This window comes from Anomaloglossus baeobatrachus, chromosome 4 (genome assembly GCF_048569485.1).
Source record: "Anomaloglossus baeobatrachus isolate aAnoBae1 chromosome 4, aAnoBae1.hap1, whole genome shotgun sequence".
Taxonomy (NCBI): Eukaryota; Metazoa; Chordata; class Amphibia; order Anura; family Aromobatidae; genus Anomaloglossus; species Anomaloglossus baeobatrachus.
In genome coordinates, this window is record NC_134356.1 from 342,872,703 (window position 1) to 342,894,035 (window position 21,333).

Below are 21,333 nucleotides of genomic sequence, written 5' to 3' on the forward strand. Positions count from 1 at the left end.
AGCACCAAATCTGCATCTCTTGGCAAAAAAACAAACAAACAGTTTTTTGCCAGGGATGCAGGTCTGTGAACTCAGTGGGAATTTTCTGAGGTCCCCTGAGGTCAAGTTACCTGCGGTCACAGGTGAAGAGCTGTGGTAATCTTTAGCTGTGACTGCAAATAACCTAAGACATGTCACCGTTGATCGTACAGCTCAGTCTCTGCCTGAATGTCACAGCAGGCAGTCATACTCTATGGCATTCACTATAAGTTAAAATGTAGCAGAGCTGGAAGCATCAAGGGACCTAGTATGGATTACATCGGACCTTCAGGGGTGTTTTGGGGTTAATAAATTGATGAAGAAGGTGTTTTTTTATTTTTTTTTAAATAAAGGATTTATTCTGTGTTTGTGTTTATTTCTTTTCACTTACAGATTAGTAGTTGGGGGTCTCATAGACACTCCCAATCACTAATCCAGGGCTTAGTGGCAGCTGTGAGCTGACATTAACCCCTTATTACTCCAATTGCCATCACACCAGGGGGGCAATTGGGAAAAGTGGGATAAAGTGCCAGGATCGTCGCATCTAATGGATATGACAATTCCACTTGGCTGCAGGCTGCTATTATTAGGATGGGGGTTCCCAATAATCATGAGTCTCCCCAGCCTGAGAATAGCAGCCCCCAGATGCCGGTATTTATTTTGGCTGGATATGAAAATTTGGGTGTCATCACACGTCATTTTTTAAAATTATTTATTTATTTAGTTAAATAATTTAAAAAAATGCATGTTGTTCCTCCTGTTTTGATACACTGCGAAGATAAGCACATGGCTGGGGGCTTCAGCCTGTATCCATGGTTTTATCTGTGCTGGTATCAATTCAGGAAGACCCTACGCCTTCAGATGGTGGGGGTGTGGTTCTATGGCAGCCAGAGACATCGGTGGAAGGGGAAAGCAGTGAATATGCATTAGTGATAATTGTTAGATCCAAAAGTAGCGCTGCAGCCACAGGGATGAGGTAAGCTTTTACTGCCTTAACCCTTTTGCTTCCTTTTTTACAGTGGCCAATCACAGCCATGCCATTGCATGACATGGCTGTGATGGCCAAGGATAGGATGGTTTTCACCTTCCGATTGCTGACTTTTGTGGTAAATGATCGAATGCCCGATCTCAAATCGGATCCAGCCAAACATTTTCCGATCTTTGCCAATCAGGATCACTCATCTCTACTACAGACTGATCTGGTTCTCTAATTCTAAGAGGAATCACATTGTATATTACAAATAGTTGTCAATATTAAGCATAGTTTTACAGCATGATCCTGTAGGTACAATGACATTTTGATGAAGCGTGAGAGTAGAAAGAGACCGCACTCAATCCGCTGTGAAGGATTTCTTTATTCAAACACGTGCAGAGTGGAGGGCTGGAGACACACTGTGAGCTGGCTCCTCAAGAATGGACGACAGCTGTTTCGCCCAAATTGGGCTTCCACAGGTTCGTGGACCTGTGGAAGCCCAATTTGGGCGAAACAGCTGTCGTCCATTCTTGAGGAGCCAGCTCACAGTGTGTCTCCAGCCCTCCACTCTGCACGTGTTTGAATAAAGAAATCCTTCACAGCGGATTGAGTGCGGTCTCTTTCTACTCTCACGCTTCATCAATGGACTTTGTCTTATGACCAGCACCCCGCTTTTGGATTGTCGGACCCTCCAGGCTCTCCACCCGAGCACAGGCACAGGCGGTACCGCAAGCGATATTGCAGGTAATCTGCGGTGGTGCAGGACTTTGCTTCTCTCCTGCTTTACAATGACATTTTGAGATGGAAAAAAGCTTCACTGTGTGTCACTATTACAGGATGTATCTCTCCTCTCTGTAGAATCAATGTGGTAAGGAAATATAACAAAAGTTTAAGATATTGCAAGGAGTATTACGACTTTTGTCATTTATGCATAATCCAGGTCTGCCAATATGGGTTGGCATTAGTGGGATACGGCGTGGTCATGCCCACCTGTCACATTCATCGTAATTTACACCACTAAAGTGGCATAACTTGCTTCAGAAATATTTCAGGTGCTGATGCACTCTGAATACCATATTCATTAAGCAGTAACAGCTGCTTAATCAATAAAATCAATGTATTCCAATGAATGCTTCATTAAGACTGTCATGTCAATTCCAATCATAAAGAAATACCTCTATAAAGTATTTTGAAATTACTGGGTATTGATTTATTTTTCCTTTTTATTATAGTGGTATATGATGCAGCATTTAGTACAGATTATATTTTTTTTTTATTTAGCAGTGTATTTTCCATCCACAGTACGTATACATAAACATAGTCTTGGACCAGTGCATTAATTTACATTTCCATCTATTTCCTCCTTAATTAAATTTTTTACCTTGTATATTGATGAAAACTTCACATTTTTCTTTACAAATTATGTTTCAATAATTCTTCTGTAAGATTTTAATTCTGTTATTAAAAGCCTCTGAAGATTTGTTTTTATGACTAGCACTTCTAGCAAATTTAAAGGTACTGAAACACACCAATATCTAAAGTAGTAGGATCTAACCAAATCCTTCCATACAAATTAGCATATTTTTACATATAATGAAAAACCTATTCTGAAAGAATCAATATCAAAAGTCTGCTACTAAAAAGCTGTTTGATCATTTTCATCAAATTTCCATGTATTTTGGTGTGCTGAAAATTAAAAAAATATTGAAAAAAATCCTGGACGTCAGGATTTGCCACAAAATGCAAAATTCTCTTCAAATTTAGTACATTTTTCATAATTTTTTATTTTCTTTTTTTAGGGTTTTGAAAGTCAAAATTACTATTAATTAATTCACATCAATGCATTGAAGAAATATAATGCCAAAAAAATATAACTTTCAAAGAAAAGAACTTTCAGAGGGAGCTAATGAAACCAGCATCAACAGTTTGCAAGCTGAATGAGCGGGCTCTGACATGCCCGGGCTTGTTTCAATTGGTTTATCTTTGTTCTCGCCTGTTCGCACTTTTTAATCTCAGTTCGTGTTAGCTCTTCATATTCAACCATGTTTCCCAAAATTAGCATTATGGCTCAGCGGAAATGTATTAATTCACCTGACAGTTTCTGTTACATTTGTGGTGAATATACAGTGTTGAAGCAACAGCTGAATATTACAGACTTTGTGAAAAAAGTATACTTCGCATATTTCGGACTAAATCTTGGAGATCAAGATATAGCTTGGGCGCCTCATAAAGTGTGCAAACGGTGTGTTGAGGACCTCCGAAATTGGTTCAAGGGTAAGAATAAAGCTTTCCTATGGTATGGCGAGAGCAAAAGAACCATAGTGACGATTGTTACCTTTTTTCATGCGATGTGAAAGGGTATAATTCAAAATGGAAGCATTTCATTTCATACCCCAATATTCACTCAGCAATTCATCCCATCCAACATGGCACAGATATACCAGTACCCAAAGCCCCTGCTACCTTGGAAAAGATAACTATGTCCGATGAAGGTGGAGTCATACCTGAACCAGATGAATCACGTTCTGACTTTTAAGGTGACACAAGATCAAAATTGTTTTCCCAGGAGGAGATGAATGATTTGGTAAGAAACTTAAATCTTCCTAAAGATGCCGCTAACTTACTCGGCTCAAGGCTCAAATGCAAGAATTTATTGTTGCCAGGAGTGTCTTTTTCATGGTTCAGACATCGTGAAGACGAGTTCGTTCCTTACTTTGCAGAGGAAGATAAGTTGGTTTATTGCATCGATGTCGAAGGTTTGATGGGTCAATTCAAAATCCAATATGATTCAGCGCAATGGCGTCTTTTTATAGATTCTTCAAAAAGTCTCAAAGCAGTTTTACTCCACAACGGCGGTATATATGCTTCCATCCCTGTAGGTCATTCCGTACACCTCAAGGAAACCTCAATGGTACCTCCCCATAAAGTTCTTCTACCACCTCTTCACATCAAATTGAGATTGATGAAGCAATTAGTAAAATCACTGGCAAAAGCTGCAGAATGCTTCAAATACTTGGTTGCCAGGTTTCCAGGCCTCTCGGAGGCAAAATTGAAGGAAGGTGTGTTCATCGGACCAGACATTAGAAGGCTTATAGCTGATCAAGAGTTTATCAATACCATGACGCATCCTCACAAAGAAGGGTGGATTGCATTTAAAGAGGTCGTAGAGAAATTTTTAGGCAATAACAAAGACCCTGACTACAAACAAATCGTCAGACGAATGCTGAAAGCATTTCAAGCTTTAGGTTGCCTGATGAGCTTGAAAGTGAATTTCCGCCATTCCCACCTTGACAACTTTCCTGAAAATTTGGGAGCTGTGAGTGAGGAGCAAGGTGAACGATTCCACCAGGACATTAAAGAGATGGAAAGAAGATATCAGGGAAGATGGAGGATTACAATGATGGCAGACTACTGTTGGACGCTACAGAGAGACATTACAGATGCTACTCACAAGCGTAAATGTACCAAGAGAAGCCTCACAGGGAAGAAGAATCGATTTTAGTGTGTGTTTGTGAGCTCATTGCAGTTAAAAAATGATTTCGTGAAACATTTGTAATAAAAAATTAATTTTATGAGTCTATTTTCATTTATTTTGAGATATTGTCTTATTTAACATAGTTACTTAAATTGTCAGAAAACGTGATGTCCTATGACAAAACAGAGGTCATTTTCGGATTCAGCGCACTCAAAAACATAAAGATTATGTGGAATAACCAAAATAGCTCTCGAAAAAATTTTTTTTGCACATCTGCGATTTGTATTTTATCACAGACAATATAAAATAGAGATAGGTAGTATATTTAACGCAATAAAATAGGTATTGGTCATATTGATGGTAACTTGGACTCATTTGCACTTCTTGCTCATTTTAGTTATTCAAACACGCATTGAATTTAATGTACTTGTTTAGCCCAAAATGTAATAACAATAATATAATAATAATAGGCTAAATACAGAACATTGTGAGTCTAAATATGAATCTATTTCCTACTCATTAATCTATATATTTACTTCCAGAGAAAAAGGCTGAAGATATGACTTACAATGAGATGTAGCTGGTTTGTCCAATGTCCAATGACCTTGTATTCTGCTGTTTTATTTATTATTTGATACTGGTAAATATCATACCGTCCAGGAGCATCTCCATTTTCATTGTAAGTGACAGGTGTACCAGCACTGCCTAGTAGATAAAAATAATAAATTCTGATAGTTATAATGGAAAACCGCCTAAAAATCAGTCACATTAGTATTCTGATCCAATTATTGTTACACAATACTCTATAAACTGGGAAACATTACTTGCGAGATGGTTAATCATAAATATTGGATGAAGCATCTATTACCAAAGAGTTTTTCTTATTTTATAATGTAAACATGGGCAAGAAAATTATTATGGAAAATTTTGTTGGGATGTATAATTCAAGAGTGGAGTAGAACATACTCATTTGATTTTATAGAATGTGTTGACCACTCTTTTGTATGATGAGCTTAGCACATATTTACAATTTTACATTATTCATTTTTAATATGTAAGCACTACATGAACTTAAATATAAATACAACTAATAAATAAGAGCACTGAGTTAAAAGGAATGCAGAATCATATTTATATAAAACAAAATTTGAAGCAAAGAACATAAAACATAACTATCTAATGAAAATTCATTTTATACCTCAGTGACTAATTTTAATCTGGATGAGTCTTTCATACTGGAAATACAGCATAATCAAGATATAGCAAATGTTAGGAAAAAACTTTGATTTTGATGTATCTATATAATGAAATATGCAGTAATGTTTTATTTCAGATATATATTAACATTCAAAATCATGATTGGACATATAGAATAGCATGAGCAACATGTTAAAATTGTACTTTTAGCTGTTAATTGTGTCACAAATGTAGAGAGTAGTTCTATATAAGCAACAGGTAAAAAAAGTAATGTACAAGTCACCAATATTTATTTTATCATACATATACACAAATGAGCCAAAAGGTAACCTGACCTTTTTTTTTACAGTGATTTCCCTGGCCAAGCACAGTCATGCCAGTACTTGACATGACTTGCATGGGGCCGGGAGTGGGTTTTCTGCAAATGAACAGTTACCAAGCATTGTCGACTTCTGAGCAAAGTGCTCGGTAAGCTGAACCCAAACAAACCAGCCAAGGCCCATAACGAATCTGAAATTGATGAACTTACACTGAACAGGTTCGCTCATCTCTAATAAGAAGTGTCAACTCGAGTTTGCAAAAAGATTCAAAAATTGAATAGCAGAATATTGGATATGGGTGTTTTGGAGCGATGAGACAAAAATCAATAGACTAGGCTCTGATGAGTGCAAATGGGTCTGGAAGAATCCAACAAAAAAGGGGGTAGCCGGTCGATAAATGGAAGGAGCTGCCAAGTTAGGTGGAGGAGGTCTTATGATATGGGGTAATTTCACAGTCAAAGTTGTTAGATACTTGACCAGGATTGATGGTGGTCTCAATTTTGAGCTATATGTGAGTATCCTACAAGGCCCATTACTTTGTACATTCAAGTATTATGTGTAAGAAAAGGATGACAGTGTTCCAGCACTAAATCATTCTAAAGCATACGTCGAGATTCTTGAAGAATTGGTTAAATGAAAATAAAGTAGAGGTGCTGAATTGTCCCTCAAAAGACATGGGATTAGATTTCGGTTGACACATGCTTGAATCTGATCGAGACCATGCCCAGAAAGATTTATGAAGTGTTGAAAGCCAAAGGTGGATTTGCAAAATACTATTAAAATAATGAAAATTAAAAATTTAGATTTTTAGGTGCAAAATATTAACAATTCACTGACATGACAATAATCTGCATAACTTATCATATGCTAAATAAATGCAAGTCCTATTTATGTAAGAGATAGTCAAAATGATTGTATATAAAATGAAGATAGTTTTGCGTTCAAATCTGTGGTGGATGCTGAGATATAGAGCCGGAAAGTTAAAAGTTCAAAACATTGTTACTCTTTGCTTATCAGTGTATATATATATATATATATATATATATATATATATATATATATATAAATACTGTATCTCTTTCTCTCTTTATATTATATATATATATATATATATAATATACAGGGTGGTCCAACAGTAGGTGGACAGTATAGGGTGCTTTACACACTGCAACATCACTAGCGATTGCTAGTAATGTCGCGAGCGATAGCACCCGCCCCCGTCATTCTTGCGACATGTGGTGATCACTGCCGTAGCAAACAATATCGCTACGGCAGCGTCACACGCACATACCTGCTCAGCAACGTCGCTGTTGCTGCTGAACAATCCCTCTTTCAAGTAGGAGGTGCGTTCTGCATCACAGTGACGTCACAGCGGTGTTACTAAGCGGCCGCCCAATAGCAGAGGAGGGGGCGGAGATGAGCGGCCGGAACATGCCGCCCACCTCCTTCCTTCCTCATTGCCGGTGGACACAGGTAAGGAGATGTTCGTCATTCCTGCAGTGTCACACATAGCGATGTGTGATGCCGCAGGAACGACGAACAACCAGCGGCATCCACCACCAACGATATTATGAAAAGGAGCGACGTGTCAACGATCAACGATTTTTGACGTTTTTGCGATCATTGATCGTCGCTCCTAGGTGTCATACGCTGCGATGTCGCTAACGACGCCGGATGTGCCTCACTAACGATCTAACCCCGACGATATATCATTTGCGATGTTGCAGCGTGTAAAGCACCCTTCAGTTAAATAGGGTTATGAAGGGGGAAATTTATGAAACATGGTGTAAAGTGAAACTGACTCAGTTGCCCTTAGCAACCAATCAGATTCCACTTTTCATTCTTCACAGACTCTTTGGAAAAGGAAAAGTGGAATCTGACTGGTTGCTAAAGGCAACTGAGTCAGTTTCACAGATTCAGTTGTTATTTTCTGTCCACCTATTTTGGACCACCCTATATATATATATATAAAAAAAGATCAGGATTAATCTGTTCCCATTAGAGTAAAATATTTTCTGAGATTCATTCATTTGTTTCCAGCCAATCATAAACAAACTCTTATGTAACAATGAAAGTCACCCATCTTATGGCGCAAGTCAGTAGCAGTGGTATTTGGTGAGCTCATAGGGTGATCTCATTGCATACATGGCAGGTAATATATGTTACCCCCAGCACCTGCATTTACCATTAAGAAATGTATGATGTCATGCCTCATCAAACATTTACTCGACTTGTGAACAGCATGAAATGCTCAAACCACATGCCAAGTTATTGACACATTGACATATTTTGGCGGTATACTCACCACTGCTGATCACTTTTGTTTCATAAATTGTTTGAGATGATGAAATCACTATTGCATGTTTCTACTTAAATGCCCTACTTTCATGCTAAAATACCACAGTAGGGAAAACAACTTACATTTTACATAAATTTAAAAAATCCCCTCTTTTTTTGTGAGTAGTGTATATAGGGTGGCGAGGACATGACAGAAATACCACAAGAGCAAGTAATTGGAGAATATATCTCAATTTTTTAAGGAGAGTTTAGGAGTAGAGATGAGCGAACCGGTCGCGGTTCGGCTCGAGGTTGGTTCGCCGAACGGACCTCCCGTTCGAGTTCGGTTCGTCGAACGTTCGACGAACCGAACTCGAACTGCATAGGAAACAATGGCAGGCAATCACAAACACAGAAAAACACCTAGAAAACACCCTCAAAGGTGTCCAAAAGGTCACAAACAACTCACAACACATGGGAAAGTGACAAGGACATATACTCATGCGAAAACAAAAGAGCTGGACAAGGAAAAAGAGGAGGACACACAGATATATGAGTATATGCAAGGAAACATGCCATTATTGTGCAACTTGAGCCCTGCTCATTCTTGGCTTCCAATCTTGATAAATTGCCTGAGCTCGCCACGTACGTCTTGGGGATCTTGTCGTGTCCTGCAGCCAGCGTTCTCTCGGAACCTGTCTTCAGTGCTGCTGTGGGTCTGCTGGCAGATAAGCACACGTGTCTGTCCACTGACAATGTGGACATGGCTCTCAGAGGACTTTTCTTCCCCGGGGTCAGCCAGGGGACGGGAAAGGCACGCGTATTTTTGAGAGTGCTTCATGCAAAGCATCTTTTTCTTTTTCAAAAGGGGGCTCAACCGATGCCAGTCAAGTGGGGTGTGTGTGGCCCAGTGAGTGGCAACGAGGGAGACTGTGGTTGGAGTCCCCTCGCTGTGTTTCTAAAAGAACCAAGATGAACAAGTCATGGCTCTCAGAGGACTTTTCTTCCCCGGGGTCAGCCAGGGGACGGGAAAGGCACGCGTATTTTTGAGAGTGCTTCATGCAAAGCATCTTTTTCTTTTTCAAAAGGGGGCTCAACCGATGCCAGTCAAGTGGGGTGTGTGTGGCCCAGTGAGTGGCAACGAGGGAGACTGTGGTTGGAGTCCCCTCGCTGTGTTTCTAAAAGAACCAAGATGAACAAGTCATGGCTCTCAGAGGACTTTTCTTCCCCGGGGTCAGCCAGGGGACGGGAAAGGCACGCGTATTTTTGAGAGTGCTTCATGCAAAGCATCTTTTTCTTTTTCAAAAGGGGGCTCAACCGATGCCAGTCAAGTGGGGTGTGTGTGGCCCAGTGAGTGGCAACGAGGGAGACTGTGGTTGGAGTCCCCTCGCTGTGTTTCTAAAAGAACCAAGATGAACAAGTCATGGCTCTCAGAGGACTTTTCTTCCCCGGGGTCAGCCAGGGGACGGGAAAGGCACGCGTATTTTTGAGAGTGCTTCATGCAAAGCATCTTTTTCTTTTTCAAAAGGGGGCTCAACCGATGCCAGTCAAGTGGGGTGTGTGTGGCCCAGTGAGTGGCAACGAGGGAGACTGTGGTTGGAGTCCCCTCGCTGTGTTTCTAAAAGAACCAAGATGAACAAGTCATGGCTCTCAGAGGACTTTTCTTCCCCGGGGTCAGCCAGGGGACGGGAAAGGCACGCGTATTTTTGAGAGTGCTTCATGCAAAGCATCTTTTTCTTTTTCAAAAGGGGGCTCAACCGATGCCAGTCAAGTGGGGTGTGTGTGGCCCAGTGAGTGGCAACGAGGGAGACTGTGGTTGGAGTCCCCTCGCTGTGTTTCTAAAAGAACCAAGATGAACAAGTCATGGCTCTCAGAGGACTTTTCTTCCCCGGGGTCAGCCAGGGGACGGGAAAGGCACGCGTATTTTTGAGAGTGCTTCATGCAAAGCATCTTTTTCTTTTTCAAAAGGGGGCTCAACCGATGCCAGTCAAGTGGGGTGTGTGTGGCCCAGTGAGTGGCAACGAGGGAGACTGTGGTTGGAGTCCCCTCGCTGTGTTTCTAAAAGAACCAAGATGAACAAGTCATGGCTCTCAGAGGACTTTTCTTCCCCGGGGTCAGCCAGGGGACGGGAAAGGCACGCGTATTTTTGAGAGTGCTTCATGCAAAGCATCTTTTTCTTTTTCAAAAGGGGGCTCAACCGATGCCAGTCAAGTGGGGTGTGTGTGGCCCAGTGAGTGGCAACGAGGGAGACTGTGGTTGGAGTCCCCTCGCTGTGTTTCTAAAAGAACCAAGATGAACAAGTCATGGCTCTCAGAGGACTTTTCTTCCCCGGGGTCAGCCAGGGGACGGGAAAGGCACGCGTATTTTTGAGAGTGCTTCATGCAAAGCATCTTTTTCTTTTTCAAAAGGGGGCTCAACCGATGCCAGTCAAGTGGGGTGTGTGTGGCCCAGTGAGTGGCAACGAGGGAGACTGTGGTTGGAGTCCCCTCGCTGTGTTTCTAAAATAACCAAGATGAACAAGTCATGGCTCTCAGAGGACTTTTCTTCCCCGGGGTCAGCCAGGGGACGGGAAAGGCACGCGTATTTTTGAGAGTGCTTCATGCAAAGCATCTTTTTCTTTTTCAAAAGGGGGCTCAACCGATGCCAGTCAAGTGGGGTGTGTGTGGCCCAGTGAGTGGCAACGAGGGAGACTGTGGTTGGAGTCCCCTCGCTGTGTTATACATGCTTTTAGAAGGGCATGACATGGCTTGGAGGTTGACTTTCATAAAATGCAAACTGTTGGCTACCAAAATGCTGCCTTTCCAACAACTGTGGTTATAGGCAATGAGGAACATACTGATGAAGATGAGACGCAGATACCCGATTGGGATGACAACTTAAATATTCGGTCAGGGCAAGAAGAAACTCGGTCTGAGGGGGAGGGGAGTGCAAACACAACAATTGATGATGAAGTTCTAGATCCCACCTACTGTCAACCCACAGTCAGACACTCGAGGAGGTCAATAGAGGCGGTGGAGGAGGATGCAACCGACGTCGAAGTAACCTGGCGCCTTCCTGGACACAGTCGGAGCACTGGTAGCACGTCTACAACTGCATCCTCAGCCACCACTCTGCCTCTGAGCATTATTCGGGGTGGATCAACAGGTCGCATGGCCTCTAAGCCTTGCCTAGCCTGGTCCTTTTTTGACATAAAAAAAGATCGGCCAAATTATGTGATCTGTAACATTTGCCATGGTTATCTTAGTAGAGGTCAAAACCTCAGCAGTTTGACAACTTCTTCCATGAATCGTCACATGAATAAATATCATATGGCCTGGTGGGAAGCTCACCGTGCTGCAATGCGGCCTAGTGGAGCCAACCATCCACCGCCTGCCCCTTCCAGGGCATCCGCGCGCTCGTCATCTTCTAGGACTGTGGGGACAGCTGTCACACCTGTTTTTCCACCCACAACTTCCACCACTGTAACCGCAACAGGCAGTTTGCTTGGTAGGTCGTCAGTTGGTTTGGAAGGGGAAACAAGTGAGTGTGTACAGCTCTCTCAGACATCGATAGCACCAACTTTGGATGAAGGCAACATCATGTCTCCGCCTGCACTTTCCTCCCAAAGCTGCATTTTTCCAGGGACACCCTACTCAACACCGTCTACACACAGCAGCCAGATCTCTGTCCCTCAGATGTGGTCAAATAAAAGGCCACTTCCTTCGACCCATGACAAAGCGAAGAGGTTGACTCTATCCCTCTGTAAGCTGTTGGCTACAGAAATGCTGCCTTTCCGCCTAGTGGACACACGATTTTAGAGACCTTATATCTGTCGCTGTGCCCCAGTACCAGATGCCTAGTCGCCACTACTTCTCTAAGAAAGGTGTGCCCGCGCTACACCAGCATGTCGCACACAATATCACCGCTTCCTTGAGAAACTCTGTGTGTGAACGGGTGAATTTCAGCACCGATACTTGGACCAGTAAGCATGGACAGGGACGTTAAATGTCGCTGACTGGGCACTGGGTAACTATGGTGATAGATGGTGAAGGGTCTGCTGCACAAGTCTTGCCGTCCCCACGACTTGTGTGTCAATCCTCTGTCTGTCCAAGTTCCGCCACTGCTTCTGCATCCTCCACCTCATCTGGGTCCTCCACCTCCGCCCCAAGCCTGCCTGGTCAGGCCACCAGCGTTCTCACTGCGCAGAAGGAATCACGCACCCCTCATTACTATGCTGGCAGCAGAGCGCAACGGCATCAGGCGGTCTTTAGCTTGACATGTCTTGGGAATAAGAGTCACACAGCTGAGGAGTTGTGGTCAGCTCTGCGGTCCGAGTTTAATAAATGGTTGTCTCCACTCAACCTGCAGCCTGGTAAGGCCGTGTGCGACAATGCTGCAAACCTGGGTGCGGCCCTTCGCCTGGGCAAGGTGACACACGTGCCTTGTATGGCTCACGTGTTGAACCTTGTTGTCCAGCAATTTTTAACACACTATCCCGGCCTAGATGGCCTTCTGACCAGGGCACGGAAACTGTCTGCAGTGCTCACTTCCGCCGTTCAAGCGCCGCAGCTGAGCGACTTGCATCGCTCCAGAAGTCTTTCGGCCTGCCGGTTCATCGCCTGAAATGCGATGTGGCGACACGCTGGAATTCAACTCTCCACATGTTACAGCGACTGTGGCAGCACCGCAGAGCCCTGGTGCAATACGTCATGACGTATAGCCTGGGCCAACGAGATGCAGAGGTGGGGCAGATCACCCTGATGGAGTGATCTCAGATCACGGACCTATGCACCCTTCTGCACAGTTTCGACATGGCGACGAATATGTTTAGCGCTGACAATGCCATTATCAGCATGACGATTACAGTCATTTACATGCTGGAGCACACGCTAAACACTATTCGGAGTCAGGGGGTGGGACAACAGGAAGGGGAGGAACTACAGGAGGATTCATATGCGCAAGACACAACAACATCACCAAGGTCCAGACGTTCATCATCACCAACGCGGCAGGCATGGGACCATGGGGGACAGGGATCAACAAGGGCGCATGGTAGCAGGCGAGATGTTGAGGAAGGTGCAGGAGGACATGAAGATATGGAGGACGAACTGTCCATGGACATGGAAGACTCAGCTGATGAGGGGGACCTTGGTCAAATTTAAGTTGAAAGAGGTTGGGGGGAGATGACAGAGGAAGAAAGAACGGTTAGCACCTCTATGCCACAAACACAGCGTGGACTTGGTCCGCATGGCTGCGCAAGACACATGAGTGCCTTCTTGTTGCACTACCTCCAACATGACCCTCGTATTGTCAAAATTAGAAGTGATGATGACTACTGGCTTGCCACACTATTAGATCCCCGGGACAAGTCCAAATTTTGTGACATAATTCCACCCATAGAAAGGGACGCACGTATGCAGGAGTATCAGCAGAAGCTGTTACTCGATCTTAGCTCGGCTTTTCCACCAAACAACCGTGCAGGTGAAGGGAGTGATTCTCCCAGTTGTAACTTGACAAACATGGGACGGCCTCGTCATCTTCAACAGTCTACCCGTACCAGTAGGACCGTATCTGGTGCTGGTAACAGCAATTTTATGGAATCTTTTCATAATTTTTTTAGACCCTCCTTTGCAAGGCCACCAGAGACATCAAGTGTGTCACATAGTCAACGGATGGAGAGGATGATACAGGAGTATCTCCAAATGAACATCGATGCAATGACTTTGCAAATGGAGCCTTGCTCCTTTTGTGCTTCAAATCTAGAAAAATGTCAAGAGCTCTCCAGTTACACCTTGAAGATTTTGTCGTGTCCAGCTGCCAGCGTTGTCTCTGAACGTGTCTTCAGTGCTGCTGGGTGTGTGCTGACAGATAAGCGCACGCGTCTGTCCAGTGACAATGTGGACAGACTGACGTTCATCAAAATGAACAAGTCATGGATCCAGAAGGAATTTACTACCCCTGTGTCATCCTGGGGAGAGTAAATGCTTGTGGATTTGGAATGTGCTTGATGCAAATCAAAACATCCTGTTTGCAACTAGGGCACAAGGGTGTCTGTGTGCCCAATTTGGGGAAAAAAGGTAGACTCCGCTTGGAGTAACCCTTGCTTGCTGTGTTTTTTAAAAATGATACAAGATGAACAGATCTGAAGGCAAGATGAAGGCAACATCATGTCTCCGCCTGCACTTTTCTCACAAACCTGCATTTTTCCAGGGACACCCTACTCAACACCGTCTACAGACAGCAGCCAGATCTCTGTCCCTCAGATGTGGTCAAATAAAAGGCCACTTACTGCGACCCATGACAAAGCTAAGTGGTTGACTCTATCCCTCTGTAAGCTGTTGGCTACCGAAATGCTGCCTTTACGCGTAGTGGACACACAGGATTTTACAGACCTTATGTCTGTCGCTGTGCCCCAGTACCAGATGCCCAATCACCACTGCTTCTCCAAGAAAAGCATGCCCGCGCTACACCAGCATATCGCACACAACATCACCACTTCCTTGAGAAAATCTGTGTGCGACAGGGTGCATTTCAACACAGATACTTGGACCAGTAAGCATAGACAGGGTCATTACATGTCACTGACTGGGCACTGGCAAACTATGGTGAGAGATGGAGAAGGGTCTGCTGTACAAGTCTTGCCGTCCCCACGAGTTGTTTCAATCCTTGTTCTGTATGTAGAAGTTAATACACTGCTTCTGCCTCTTCAACCTCGTGTGGGTCCTCTACCTTGGCGCAAACCCTGTGTGGTCAGGCCACCCTTCCTTGCAACTGCGCACAAGGACTACCACACACCTCCTTACTATGCTGGCAGCAGAGCTCAATGCCATCAGGCGGTCAAAGTTTTACTTTGAAATGTATGGGAAATGTGAGTCACACCGCTATTACAGAGAATAGTAGTCAGGCAGGGTCAAAACATTAATTGAGGAACAGGAACAGAATGGGACGGCCAGGAAAGAATCAGAAAACAAGCAGAGGTGAAATGCGTATCGGCCAACAAGGTACATAAACAGCAAGCAGGAAAAGTAGTCAGGTAACAAGCACACAAAATCATAAAACTGAACTGGGGGTAAAATTAACCAGAGGTTCATAGCTATGTCTGGCAGTGGTCTGCAGACAGGATGGGCATAAAAAAGGGTGTGGTGTCTTCCCATTGGTTGTAGCTGAATGATGGTATTTCATCTGTGAGATACCCACCAGCTACATTCAGCCAGAGATTCTGCATCTGTCAAGGTAATGCAGCCCAGTGGGTGAGCATAACCTGCGTCCACCTGCGCCGCTGGCATCGACTACTCTCCCATCATCAGCACTATTCATGAAAGGAACACGTTGTCACCTGGCGACCGGAGTACAAATTGACGGAGCGGACTCCGTTGGTGACTTAACAGCCGTGTGCGGCAATGATGCAAACCTGGCTGCGGGCCATCCTCAGGGCAATGTGACACACGTGCCTTTTAGGGCTCACGTGTTGAACCGAATTCGCCAGCAATTTTTAAAACACCATCACGGCCTACATGGCCTTGTGCAGTGGGCACGCTCGCTATGTGCTCACTTCCATCGTGCGCACACAGAAGCTCAACAACTTTCATCACTCCGGAAGTCTTAGGGTCTGGCAGTTAAACGCCGTAAATGCGATGTTTCGACACGCAGGAATTGGAATCTGCACATGTTGCAGCGTGTGTGGCAGCACCGCAGAGCCCTGCTGAAATACGGTAAGACATATAGCCTGGGATAACTTGATCCAGAGGTGGTGCAGATCACGCTGCTGGAGTGGTGTCAGATCAAGGACCTATGCACCCTGCTACACAGTTTTGAAATGTCGACGAAGATGTTTAGCACTGGCAATGTCATTCTCAGCGTGACAATTCTGGTCATCTACATGATGGAGCACACTGTAATTATTATTCGGAGTCAGGTGTTGGGACAAGAGGAAGGGGAGGAAGTACAGGAGGAGTCATATGCGGAAGGGATAACAAGATCTACGAGGTCCAGATGGTCAGCGGCACCTATGCGGCAGTCATGGTGAGGGAGAGGGATTAACAAGGGCGCATAGTATCAGCAAAAAGTGTTGATGAAAGTGCAGGAGCCCATGAAGAAATGGAGGACGAACTGGCGATGGGCATGGAAGACTCAGCAGATGAGTGAGAGCTTGCTCACATTTCGGTTGTGCGAGGTTGGGGGGAGAGGGCAGAGGAAGGATGCACGATTCTCACCTCTCTGCCACCAACACACCAAGGACTTGGTCCTCCTGGATGCACAAGACACATGAGCGCCTTCTTGCTGCACTACCTACATGACCCTCGGATTGTATGAATTTGAAGTAATCCTGAATACTGGGTTGCCACACTGTTAGATCCCCGGTACAAGACAAAATTTGGCGAACTAATTCCTGCCATAGAAATAGACGCACGTATACAGGAGTATCTGCAGAATGTGGTACGCAATCTTAGATCTACTTGTCCACTAAACACCAGTGCTGCACAGAGTGAATCTCAACGCTTTGTCATGGATAGGAGGAAATGGTCTTTTACTTGTCCACATCGGAGGGACCGAGGGATGGCTGCTGTGCTGAGATGGCGTTGAGTACGGTGTCCCTGCACAGTTGCACTTTTGGTCATATCCCAAAATGAGTTGAAAAAGGACAGATGCTGTTGGAAAGGGGAACAGGTGTGTTGGAAAGGGGAAAAAAGTTTTGGTCCGTGGATTTGGTGGTTAAGCAACTGTAACATTTGCTGAAGAAACAACATCTGTTACAGTGGGACTGGCAGATTTGGATAAAGTGGTATATAATCTGTGACCGCTATATAACGAAAATTAATAAGAAAAGAAAGAGAAAGGTATATATCCCCATCAGCAGTCAGTGTCCACCGTGCTCCCAGTTGGAAAAGGAGAGGTTGGCAACTTGAAGGTTTGGTGGAGGATACAGAGCTGTGTGGCTATGAAACTAATAGTAGCCTGAACCGAGTTAGACGCCATTCGGATCTGGAGACTGTGAGCCCTGTTAGCGTCACAGGGTCCACATGCCCACCCAGCCCAGGAACTCCCTGTTAACAACACAGGGGCCATTGAGTACGCTGACCGTGTGCGTAGGGGCCACACCTGTGGACAGCAGGCGCATCAGCAGCAGCAGGCCTGTTAATGCCACTGGGCTGCACAAGCAGGACTGTTAGGACAGGAGCTGGTCTTAACCGTTCTGCGTTACCAACTGTGGTGGTGGCCTGCATCCACCACCCGATCCCTGCCTACCTCTGGCCTAAAGCCGCAATGGGTTCAACACATGGAGGTGTGCTCTTTCGGAGCATAATAGAAGACTGCGCACCTCCTTGTTGGCTCCAGCCCCTTTTATAACCTGGGTCCGCCCCAAACCAGGGTGAACCACAATGCACCTCCTGGAGACAAAAGTAGAGTGACACGTCATGAGTGGCATAACTAGCGTCCTATTTGGAAACGCAACTTCAATGATGACCTCATGGCTGCCATGACCCAAACACCTCACCAGTCATCGTCTGAGCATCAATAATGCGGTGACAAGTCATAGGTGTGGGCCTCTGCAAGCCATTTGGGAGGACACCTGATGCCCTGTGGTCTATATGGGACCCCCACATCAGGGCCAGGGCCAAAGAGTTCATTACCGGACCTAGTCTCTGATGCAGGAAGTGCCTGAGCATGCTCAGTAGCATGAAATACAGTCTCTGAAAAAAGACTATCAGCTTTAGCATGGTGTCTATGCCCAAAACAGGACTTATACCCGGCACGGAATGCAAGCACCTGTGCAAAGAGGCTTTTCACACTTAGTGTGGGAGCATGCGCTGTATCCCGAAATGAAAACTTAGCGTCAGGAATGGCACAGTCAGGCTGAGCATACTCACTAGGCGAAACACTGTAATTATGCTGCAGCTGGGGTACATCGGCACACGCATGCGCACTAGCTGCCTCTCCACACTTAGACGTGGAGGGGAAATTTGTCTTGGAGATGCTGTCTATGAACAGAAGGAAAAGCTAAAGGAAGCCTGACTTTCTATCCCTCCGAATTATGAAATGCAGCAATGAATTCCATGAGTTTGCTATAACATTAGCGTAGCAAAATGTGCATGAGGGTGTGATGTAGAGGTGCTAGAAATAGCTTGTCACCAGTGGGGCACTAATGGAATACAACAGCCAGTTCTATGATGCCACAAAATGGCAGTATTTTGTGCTATCATTATAGCTTATTAAAAACAGAGCACGAGGTTGTCATGCAGAGGTGCTGCACATAGATTTGCAGTAGTGTGAATTGACAAAAGTACAATAGCCACGTTTAGGATACAACTAGGTACAGTGAGTGTTTGCTAGTATAATGGCTGAGTTTAAAAAAGTTTGAGTGTGCAATGCAGGCAGATGTCCTGCAAATAACGTTCCAATACTGTGAATTGACAAAAGTACAATAGCCACGTTTAGGATACAACTAGGTACAGTGAGTGTTTGCTAGTATAATGGCTGAGTTTAAAAAAGTTTGAGTGTGCAAGGCAGGCAGATGTCCTGCAAATAACGTTCCAATACTGTGAATTGACAAAAGTACAATAGCCACGTTTAGGATACAACTAGGTACAGTGAGTGTTTGCTAGTATAATGGCTGAGTTTAAAAAAGTTTGAGTGTGCAATGCAGGCAGACGTGCTGCAAATAACGTTCCAATACTGTGAATTGACAAAAGTACAATAGCCACGTTTAGGATACAACTAGGTACAGTGAGTGTTTGCTAGTATAATGGCTGAGTTTAAAAAAGTTTGAGTGTGCAATGCAGGCAGACGTGCTGCAAATAACGTTCCAATACTGTGAATTGACAAAAGTACAATAGCCACGTTTAGGATACAACTAGGTACAGTGAGTGTTTGCTAGTATAATGGCTGAGTTTAAAAAAGTTTGAGTGTGCAATGCAGGCAGATGTCCTGCAAATAACGTTCCAATACTGTGAATTGACAAAAGTACAATAGCCACGTTTAGGATACAACTAGGTACAGTGAGTGTTTGCTAGTATAATGGCTGAGTTTAAAAAAGTTTGAGTGTGCAAGGCAGGCAGATGTCCTGCAAATAACGTTCCAATACTGTGAATTGACAAAAGTACAATAGCCACGTTTAGGATACAACTAGGTACACTGAGTGTTTGCTACTATAATGGCTGAGTTTAAAAAAGTTTGAGTGTGCAAGGCAGGCAGATGTCCTGCAAATAACGTTCCAATACTGTGAATTGACAAAAGTACAAAAGCCACGTTTAGGATACAACTAGGTACAGTGAGTGTTTGCTAGTATAATGGCTGAGTTTAAAAAAGTTTGAGTGTGCAATGCAGGCAGATGTCATGCAAATAACGTTCCAATACTGTGAATTGACAAAAGTCCAATAGCCACGTATAGGATGCCACTAGGTACACTGAGTGTTTGCTAGTATAATGGCTTCGTTATAATTAGTTGGAGTGTGCAACGCAGGCAGATGCGCTCTGCAAATGTCTTGGCACTAGTGGGACTATAGCAAAGTCCAATAGCCACGTATAGGATGCCACTAGGTACACTGAGTGTTTGCTAGTAAAATTGCTTAGTTTAAAAAAGTTGTAGTGTGCAATGCAGGCAGACGTGCTCTGCAAATGTCTTTGCACTAGTGGGACTATAGCAAAGTCCAATAGCCACGTTTAGGATGCCACTAGGTACACTGAGTGTTTGCTAGTAAAATTGCTTAGTTTAAAAAAGTTGTAGTGTGCAATGCAGGCAGACGTGCTCTGCAAATGTCTTTGCACTAGTGGGACTATAGCAAAGTCCAATAGCCACGTATAGGATGCCACTAGGTACACTGAGTGTTTGCTAGTAAAATTGCTTAGTTTAAAAAACTTGGAGTGTGCAATGCAGGCAGATGTGCTCTGCTAATGTCTTTGCACTAGTGGGACTATAGCAAAGTCCAATAGCCACGTTTAGGATGCCACTAGGTACACTGAGTGTTTGCTAGTATAATGGCTTACTTAGAATGAGTTGGAGTGTGCAGAGGACAAGAGGGTACAGTGGCAGGATTGTGGTGCTCTGGGTAGAGGAATGGAAGCCTGCCTTTCTATTCCCTCCTAATGGTGAAATGCAGGGAGGAAATCCCTGACCTGGGCTACACAGACGCTGTTGCTGTTTGCAGGACCTGTCACTTATGGCTCTCTGACCCTGCCGCTTTGAGCCCTTAAAAGGACTGATAGAAAGTGCTCTCCATAAGCTGTCTAACGCTGTGTATGGAGCGCATACAGCTGTATCGGCTATAGGACTCAGGAGGACGGAGCTGCGACACTGATGTCTGACACCAAAGACGCAGAAGAGATAATGGCGTTCGTGAAGAAAATGTCCGGTTTTATAATGCAGGGACATGTGACATGCAGATCCTATCACACATGCCGTTGCTTCTCTGGCTCAAAGTCCACTTAGGTGTGTGTGTGTCTGTGATTGGCTGACATGCTGGCCCGCCCCACAAGACGCGCGCGCTTAGGGAAGGAAGACAAGAAAAAAAAAAAAAAAAAATGGCGATCGCCATTATAGAAACAGCAGTGATCTGAAGGCGCTGTTCACGCACACTATACACTGAAATGTGATAATAGTTTGATTCACAGAGTGACTTACACTATTACAGCAGAAACCAAGCTAGGATTTAGCTGTTTTTTGGCTGCTAGAACCGTTCTCGAACGTTTCTAGAACTATCGAGCTTTTGCAAAAAGCTCGAGTTCTAGTTCGATCTAGAACATGCCCCAAAATCACTCGAGCCGCGAACTGGAGAACCACGAACCACGAACCGCGCTCAACTCTATTTAGGAGCCATAAAAAAGGAGTTTAGACCTTTTCATTTTAACAATCAACAGTATATAAGTAAAGATTATTTCTTGAAATGCAAATTAATTAATATACTAAAAAATGTGATTGTAATTATTGTGTTTTGAATGAAATTATGCATTTTGTTTGGCCTATTGAAACAGTAAAATAGAAAAATATATCCAGCACTCCTTTAAATAAAGCTCAAAGGTTTGACACACCCAATCCAGCACGGAGAGTCCAAGGCAATGGCTCCAGCAAGTGAAAACAGAGAGAAAAAAAAATCCAG

The 21,333-nt window shown here is 44.1% G+C and overlaps 1 protein-coding gene across 2 annotated transcripts in view; it reads right to left on the reverse strand.

Annotated features, from left to right (window-relative positions):
- Positions 1-21,333, reverse strand: part of GRM8 (glutamate metabotropic receptor 8) — a 1,984,303-nt gene that overhangs the window by 346,255 nt on the left and 1,616,715 nt on the right. For both annotated transcript variants that reach the window (XM_075345086.1, XM_075345084.1), the window contains exon 8: positions 5,035-5,171. In XM_075345086.1, coding sequence (XP_075201201.1) covers positions 5,035-5,171 — 137 coding nt within the window. The remainder of the gene's footprint in view (positions 1-5,034; positions 5,172-21,333) is intronic.